At 53.0% G+C, this 8,460-nt stretch overlaps 2 protein-coding genes across 3 annotated transcripts in view; one reads left to right on the top strand and one right to left on the bottom strand.

Moving 5' to 3' along the window:
- SDCCAG3 (serologically defined colon cancer antigen 3) overlaps positions 1-8,454 on the bottom strand; it is a 17,524-nt gene extending 9,070 nt beyond the window's left edge. The window contains exon 1 of the mRNA XM_011957288.1: positions 8,225-8,454. Coding sequence (XP_011812678.1) covers positions 8,225-8,270 — 46 coding nt within the window. The 5' untranslated portion in view covers positions 8,271-8,454. The remainder of the gene's footprint in view (positions 1-8,224) is intronic.
- PMPCA (peptidase (mitochondrial processing) alpha) overlaps positions 76-8,460 on the top strand; it is a 14,735-nt gene continuing 6,350 nt past the window's right edge. The window contains exons 1-7 of one of the 2 annotated variants that reach the window (XM_011957289.1): positions 76-242; positions 1,495-1,697; positions 1,986-2,065; positions 2,306-2,388; positions 4,077-4,171; positions 6,131-6,231; positions 6,794-7,057. In XM_011957289.1, the coding sequence (XP_011812679.1) occupies positions 172-242; positions 1,495-1,697; positions 1,986-2,065; positions 2,306-2,388; positions 4,077-4,171; positions 6,131-6,231; positions 6,794-7,057 (897 nt within the window). In that variant the 5' untranslated portion in view covers positions 76-171. The remainder of the gene's footprint in view (positions 243-1,494; positions 1,698-1,985; positions 2,066-2,305; positions 2,389-4,076; positions 4,172-6,130; positions 6,232-6,793; positions 7,058-8,460) is intronic. The other variant, XM_011957290.1, reaches the window with a different exon arrangement.

The following is an 8,460-nucleotide window of genomic DNA, read 5'->3' as shown; positions in this document are numbered from 1 at the left end:
CCGCCCCCGTCGCCCGCCGCTCAGCCGTCCCCGCTCCTCCGAGCCTCTCGCCGCTGCTTCCGCTCTGAGCACCGGAAGCGCGCGCCGGAACGCCTTGTGTTGTCGCCGAGGGGGCGGGGAATCCGCGGGCGAGGGCGGAAGTGACGACAGAAGGAGGGACGGAGACGCAAGATGGCGGCTGTTGTGGTAGTGGCGACGGGGTTGCTGCGGGGGTCGGGTTGTTGGAGCCGCTCGCGGCTGAGGTGAGCCAAAGGCGAACCGGGCTTCAGCCTGGGACCGGGGCGGCTTGAGTCTTTCTGGACGCTCCGTCTTTGGTTTCTACAGGCGACATGGCGCCCGTTCGACGAGCTCGCATTTCGGGACACTGGTGTGGTCCCCGAGGCGACGGGGGCCCTGCCTTGCCTTGCGCCTCAAGCCCGGGGATGCAGTCCTATCTGTCTCTCTCCCCGGCTGCTGGGTCCTCTCTCCCGCCTCACCTCCCGGGTCGACGGACCTTGTCCGAGGCCATGCTTCATCTCTGCCCCTGTGCTTCTGCCGCGTGCTCCCTCAGGAGGCCGAGCCGGTGGGGCCCCAGCTCTGTTAGACCCGCAGGGTTCTGACACGAGGGTCCAGGCTCTCGGTTGCTGCGCTCTGAGCGTCCGTTGATCTCTGACGTTTAAGAACCTTTTCTGTCCCCACCGCCCTTCCCGCCCCAGTGACCGGGCCTGCCTTTCCCCACGCTGGAACTTTGTTCCGACAGCACAGGCATCGCCCCTCCCCACACAACGAGCGCTGTTTCAGGGGTGCGGAGGTGCTGCCTCCAGGAGATGGATACAGACTGGAGCGTGAACAAAATATCGGCAATCGCGTAAATGCTTTGGAGTAAACAAGCAGCCTTTCGTGATAGGAAGTAACAGGAAAGACTAGAGTGATGAGGGATAGTCCTCCATCCGGGTGACATTTAAGGGAAGAGCGGAAGAATGAAAGAAGGGGTAGGCATGGGCAAAGGGCAAGCCCTGGAACAGTGAAGAAGCTTTGGGATGAATCAAATGTGTTCCAGGAATTGACAGAAGAATCAGTGTGACCAGGACCTATGGGGCTGTGGGGGTTCAAGAGATGAGTTTGGAGAGGGAGACGGAGAGCAAGTCACACCCCACCTTCGGACCAGGTTAATAAGGGGTATGGCTTCTAAGACTTCAGTGATGCTGTCGGAGGGCAGAACTGTTAAGTGCTTTATGTGTACAAACTGCACTTCGAGTGAGTCACTGTTTATAAGCCCTATTTTACAGAGATAGCAACTAAGACCCAAAGGATGGAACCAGCTTGCCCCAGGTCCTGTGGCGGAGCCTTTGTTGTCAGCGTCTGCTTTGTCTTCCAAAGTCTATAGAAATAAGTCCTTTGGAAAGGCGGATACTTACTTTTAACCCAGACAAAACATAACTAACCGCACCTAAGAGGTCATCACAGTTTCGTTGTCTCAAGCCTGTTGCAACTGGGCCTCTTTCTCTGTTTTAGGTTTGGACCTTCTGCGTACAGACGGTTTAGTAGTGGTGGTGCCTATCCCAACATCCCCCTCTCTTCTCCTTTACCTGGAGTACCCAAGCCTGTTTTTGCTACAGTTGATGGACAGGAAAAGTTTGAAACCAAAGTAACCACATTGGATAATGGGCTTCACGTGGCATCTCAGAATAAGTTTGGACAGTTTTGTACAGTAGGAAGTAAGTACTGTTGTGGTGCCGTGGGTGGTCCCACATTTTTAACATGCACATGCTTTAGTTGTCTGTTGTAATTAGCATGCCAATTATGAATTGTACCCTGAGTGGAAGCAAAGTGTACGATTTCATGAATGTTGACCTACACATATACCTGTGAAACCATCAGCACAATCACTCTCATATAATTGAATGTGATTATCATGTCATATTGAAATTTTAAAATGTTTCTCTTGATTAAATTTTATTTTGAATATCTGATTTAACCTGTCAATTTTTTGTTTTTCCTACTAGTTCTTATTAATTCAGGATCAAGATATGAAGCAAAATATCTTAGTGGAATTGCTCACTTTTTGGAAAAATTGGCATTTTCGGTCAGTGCCCAGTTTTGTAATTTTTTAGACTATACTTTTGAAGGATGTTTGAGATTTTTCTTCTCTATAATGGTTATTTTCATAAATTATTAAGTTGCTAAGTTAATGCTAATAAAAGACTTTTAAGTTACAAGATAATTTTTGTACGTAGTATTAAAAGCAAAAGTAAATTTTAAAAAGAATTGCATTTTAGGAGTAGTCTGGATTGCTTATTTAGGTTTTCTTATTTATTTTTATTAGTCTACTGCTCGATTTGACAGCAAAGATGAAATTCTGCTTACATTGGAAAAGCATGGAGGTATTTGTGACTGCCAGATATCAAGGTACACCAGCTTTTACGTACAAAGTGACTTGTGTCCGTGGGAACTGACGTCCTCGTCGCTGCTCAGATTCCGTCTGAGGCCCTCCCACTGGGAGGTGTGGAGATTCACAGGGAGAAGAGCCCTGTTCTGGATGGAGAGTTGGGTGGGCAGCGCTTACGCAGAGAAGCACAGCCCTCAGGACCTCAGTTCACCCCTGTCAGTTCATCCAGGCTGTTGGCTGCATGCCAGGGATGTAGAGCAGGCCCTGTTCCCAGATAGAGCAGAGGGCCTTGCGTATGTGCTGGACCCAGTAGCCAAAGGCGGTAGGAGCCAGGAGGATGAGCAGCTGACTTGGTCTGGAGTTGGGAAAGGAATAATAGGAAACGCAGGATTGGGCTGGTTCCTGAAGGAACCTGAAGGACTTTGCTAGACACACAGGGCAGAAGGCATTCCAGACCAGGAGACAGCAGGGGCAAAAGGCACCCAGCCAGGGAGGTGGTGGCTGCTTGGTGAAGGGAGGGGACAGTGTTGCCTGGAGCACAGTGCAGTGGTCTTTGCATGCCAGGTGTGGAGCTTGTTCAGAAAGTGCTGGGCAGTGTGAGATGGGTGGATACAGATGACAGATTTTTACAATGGTTGATGTTTTAAGTTTGAATGCTAAAAAAAATTACACATAAAAGACACATCAAATGCTAAATTAAAGTAAGCTTGAGAATTAAAGTAAGCTTGGAGGTAACATACTCACATTCTAAAACAAGGCCTCTTAATACCCCCAACTCCCAGCTGCCCCTGCCAGGCTCCTGCCTGGTGTGTTTGGTCCTCCGACTCTTGACTCAAATCTCATTCATCCCAGATGAACTCCTTTTTCTGGCCGGGTGGCTAGTGTCCTAACTCAGACCCAGCCCCCCTCGCCCTCAGCTCAGGCTTTTGTTTCTGCCATTCTCCCCACGTGAGCCAAAGTCACTGAGAATGGCTCCTCTTCAGGGTGAAGGTCCACCCAAGTCCCCTCTTCAGAGGCACTGGTGGCCACGTCCTGCCTCCCAAGCTCCCTCTTCCTCACGGCTGTTGTGTCTGTTCTGCTTGGTCTCACTTGATCACACTTGATCTCAGATCACCCTGTGATTTTGTGTCTGTCCCATGGGCCAGCTCTGTGCGCTACTGACTGTTCTGTGCCTCATGCTGGGAACAGATGTTACAGCGAGACAGAAGCTCCATACAAGCCAGCCATTGCTGTCCCCCGAGCCAGCCAAGGCCGAGCGTGTTTCCACACTCACCAGTGGGTTCATTCAGTCAACAGGAGGCTGGGATGAAACACTTCACCTTCTGAGAGAGAATATAGTTATAAAAACCTGTATCAGAAGTGGCTCCATTTTGACTCAAGCTGTGTGTAGCTGAGTCCTGCCTACCAAGCTTCACACTGTAAGACAGGAGAAGAGAAAGGGGAAAAGTGTCTGCTGTTCCCCGACAAAGGGTAGGAGGTGCCCCCGGCACGCAAACCTCAAGCATCCCCTGAAATGTCTGCTAGTCCCCAACAAAGGGTAGGAGGTGCCCCTGGCATGCAAAGCCTGAGCGTCCTCCTGGCTGCTCAGCAGAGTGTGAGCTCAGGGCCTGGCATTTGTCGCCCTGGCATGCAAAACACGAGCATCCCCTGGCTGTTGAGCAGAGTGTGAGCTCAGGGCCTGGCATTGTGGGCTTGTTTTTTCTTCCAGAGACACCACGATGTATGCTGTGTCTGCTGATAGCAAAGGCTTGGACACGGTGGTCGGCTTACTGGCTGATGTGGTTCTGCAGCCTCGGCTAACAGGTGTGGATCCCACCTGCTAGTGTTTGAGGTGGGCCTGGACATAGGGAAGGCCAGAAAGGTTTGCGGAAGCCCTGCAGCCGTGAAGAAGAGCACCTTGTAATTGTGTAATTGAAGCTTTAGGCCAACACAAAGCGACAGCGAGATCTCATAAGAAATAGTAAATAGTGCTGGGGGCCGGACGTGGTGGCTCACGCCTGTAATCCCAGCACTTTGGGAGGCCAAGGCGGGTGGATCACGAGGTCAGGAGATCGAGACCATTCTGGCTAACACGGTGAAACACCGTCTCTACTAAAAATACAAAAAAATTAATCGGGCGTGGTGGCGGCGCCTGTATGTCCAGCTACTTAGGAGGCTGAGGCAGGAGTATGGTGTGAACCTAGGAGGCGGAGCTTGCAGTGAGCCGAGATCGTGCCACTGTACTCCAGCCTGGGCGACAGAGTGAGACTCCATCTCAAAAAAAAAAAAAAAAAGAAAGAAATAGTGCTGGGTCCAGGCACGGTGGCTCACACCTGGAATCCCAGGACTTTGGGAGGCTCAGGCAGGCAGATCGCTTGAGCCCAGGAGTTTGGAGTTTGAGACCAGCCTGGGCAACATGGCGAAACCCTGTCTCTACAAAAAAAGATACAAGAATTAGCTGGGTGTGGTTGCTTACACTTGGAGTCCTAGCTACTCTGGAGGCTGAGGTGGGAAGATAGTTTGAGCCTGAGAGGTTGAGGCTGCAGTGATCCATGATTGTGCCACTGCACTCCAGCCTGGGCAACAGAGTGAGGCCCTGTCTCAAAAATAGAAAGGAAGAAAGAAATAGGGCTAGTAGCCACGCGTGCTGGCTCACGTCTGTAACCCCAGCATTTAGGGATGCAGGGATGGGAGGATCACTTGAGCCCAGGACTTCGAGACCAGCCTGAGCAACAGAGCAAGACTCTGTTTTCCACAAAAAGGAAAAAAACAAAAAACTGCTGGTGATTGTAAAAGTCCTTGGTGTTTCAGAGAGTGTGTATTTGAGACATCTGTGCCCTGGGATGTTTTTAGCGAAGTTGGTTCTTTCGTTTCGGAAGAGCGCCTCCGACTGTCTTTAAACAACTTGAATGGTGTGTGCCAGAAATTTCCATTTCACTGTTTCCATTACCCTCCTCAGCTTTGCAGATGGCAGGACTTTGAGTCTCTGCCAGGGGACCAGGAGAGGGGAATGTTGGCTTTTCCAGATACCCTAAGGGTGCCCTCTTTCACAGCAGCCTGGTCTTGGTGTTCAAAGGCTACAGTCCCACGTTAAGATCTTGTTGTCACAGCTGCACCCTTGACATCTGTCTGTGTCTCTGTTTCTTTTTGGAGATAGAGCCTCGCTCTGTCACCCAGGCTGGAGTGCAGTGGTGTGATCTTGGCTTATTGCAACCTCCACCTCCTGGGTTCAAGCGATTCTCCTGCCTGAGCCTCCTGAGTAGCTGGGATTATAGGCGCCCGCCACCACGCCCGGCTAATTTTGAATTTTTAGTAGAGACGGGGTTTCACAGTGTTGGCCAGGCTGGTCTTTAACTCCTGACCTCAGATAATCCACCCACCTTGGCCTCCCGAAGTGCTAGGATTACAGGCATGAGCCACTGTGCCCAGCGTGTGCCTCTGTTTCTATGCACCTTCGTTGTCTGGTCTCATGTCCTCACAGCAGCCCTTGGGATGGAGATGGACAGTTCCGGTATCCTCAGTGCCTTTCACCAGTGAGGAAGCCAGGGCTTAGCAGGCTCACATGGCTGCTGTGGGATGAGAGGCCCAGGCCCCCCAGCTCCTGCTTCCTGTGGCAGTCCCCCTCACTCACACAAGCACCCAGTCTGTCCCTAGATGAAGGCAGAGGTGACTGCCAACAGCCACCAAAAAGTGACGCTCAGGCCAGCACACAAGCTGTGGGTCACTGCTGTGTTCCTCATCTGTGCCAGTGCAGACTGAGCCCGCCTTTGGGTTCTCTTGCAGATGAGGAAGTCGAGATGACGCGGATGGCGGTCCAGTTTGAGCTGGAGGACCTGAACCTGCGGCCTGACCCAGAGCCACTTCTCACTGAGATGATTCATGAAGTAAAATGTCAAACTCGAGAATGCCCCTGCACCCCGATCAGTGGCCCTTGTGACACCAGGGGTGGTGGGGAGGGGTTGGTTTGCCTCCTTGATGTTGTCCTTGCAGGTTATGGATGTGTATGTAACATTTGAGTTTGTGTTTTTTGAGATGAGATCTCTCCACATTGCCTACACTGGTCTTGCACTCCTGGGCTCAGCTCAGGTGATCCTCCTGCCTCTGCCTCCCAAGTAGCTGGGATTACAGACGTGAGTCACTGTGCCCAGCTTAGAACATTCTTGATTTGCTGTTTATACAATGTTCGTATTTTCCAGTTCTTACAGTAACTAGGTCTTTACTACTTAACACAATTAATCTTATGCTTTTTGTAAATTTTTCTTCTGGAGAGGCAGATTACTCTTTTTATAAACACACACACAGCTGGTATTGCCAAACTGCAAGTAAAATATCAGCTTGCGTAGGATTTTCCCAGGGCTGGCTGCAGATGGGCGCTGGTGCTGCTTGTTGGAGGAAGCCTGGTCGCGCTGTCTTCAGTCACCTGTGTCTGTGGCTCTTCCCCATTAGGCGGCTTACAGGGAGAACACAGTTGGCCTCCACCGTTTCTGCCCCACAGAAAACATAGCCAAGATCAATCGGGAGGTGCTGCATTCCTACCTGAGGAGCTACTACACTCCCGACCGCATGGTGCTGGCCGGTGTGGGTGTGGAGCACGAGCATCTGGTGGACTGTGCCCGGAAGTACCTCCTGGGAGTCCAGCCAGCTTGGGGGAGCACAGAGGCCGTGGATGTTGACAGATCCGTGGCCCAGTACACTGGGGGGATTGCCAAGGTGAAGTGGCGGGAACGTCTCACGGCCTCGGGTGGGGAACACGTCCCCTGGCCCGTGGCGTGGCACGTTTTTGTATTGATTCTGAGGGTGATAGGTGTTGACTGCACTTGTCGCTTTGCCTTAACACATACTGTAATCCTACAGCAGGGCAGGGATATGTCCCCTGCTGAGGGTGAGCACTGCTAGGCCTGAGCGCAACTCCCGCAGAAGGTAGACACAGTTTTTTCCTCTAGGGGAATGGGTCTGCCAGTGCCTGCATTGCATTTTTTTTTTTTTTGAGACGGAGTCTCGCTCTGTTGCCCAGGCTGCAGTGCAGTGGCGCGATCTCGGCTCACCGCAAGCTCCGCCTCCTGGGTTTACGCCATTCTCCTGCCTCAGCCTCCCAAGTAGCTGAGACTACAGGTGCCCACCACCTCGCCCGGCTAGTTTTTTGTATCTTTTAGTAGAGACGGGGTTTCACCGTGTTAGCCAGGATGGTCTCGATCTCCTGACCTCGTGATGAACCCGCCTCGGCCTCCCAAAGTGCTGGGATTACAGGCGTGAGCCACGGCGCCCGGTCGGCCAAGAGAACTTTAAAAAACACAAGCTCCCGGACTTGTGACCCTGGAGATGGCCTGACTCGCACAGACTGGCCCTGGTGTCTGTGGTCAGAAAGAGGTTCCTCAGTAGGTTTTGAAGCCCAGTCGGAGCGAGCGTGTCCTCTTTCTTGTGACACCCCCTGAATGTCCTCGGACCCTGGCATAGCCACACAAGCACTCCCGCACACCCCGGGCACCCAGCAGCACTTTTGCTTGGGTAGAACGAGGATGAACCAGATCTGGCCACTGCCCGGCTGTGGAGGCAGATGGAATGCTCCAGTTCGGTTTCCAATCACCGCCCACTGGGGTGAAGGCCCCCCAACTTCAGCCCCACGAGAAAGCGGGCCGGCTCCCGTGCTCCCCGGGCACTAACCATCCTGAACTGGAACTGTCTGTCTGGGGGGAGGTCTCCCCGCAACCAGACTGTGAGCTCCTAGCAGGGGACTCCGCCTTTGAATTCCGAGTGCCTGGCACGCAGTGAGCGCCGTGCTCATTGTTGGGTCAATGGACGAGCTCTTACGGCAGCGGAGGTGCCACAGGTGGCGCGGGAACTGGAGGCGTCCCCGGGGCCGGCGCCCTCGTCTCTCACCTGTGTCTCCCACGGAAGCCAGCACCGGGCTGGGCACATAGCACATAAAGGCCGGCCGAATGCCGAAGAAGGGGGAGTCCAGGTCCCTGGCATGGGGGCGCTCACAGTCTAGCTGGGGGAGACAAGACCGGCGCTCATAGAACGCTGGAGCTGGAAGCAACGACAACAGCGACTTTACTGCGCGCCGCGGCGGCCGCCGCCCACCTGAACCGCTGGACTCGGCCCCTGCCCCGCTC

Source organism: Colobus angolensis, unplaced genomic scaffold (genome assembly GCF_000951035.1).
Source record: "Colobus angolensis palliatus isolate OR3802 unplaced genomic scaffold, Cang.pa_1.0 Scaffold44, whole genome shotgun sequence".
In the NCBI taxonomy this organism is placed as follows: Eukaryota; Metazoa; Chordata; class Mammalia; order Primates; family Cercopithecidae; genus Colobus; species Colobus angolensis.
Note: the sequence above shows the minus strand (reverse complement) of the source record. Positions and strands in the feature narration are given on the sequence as shown.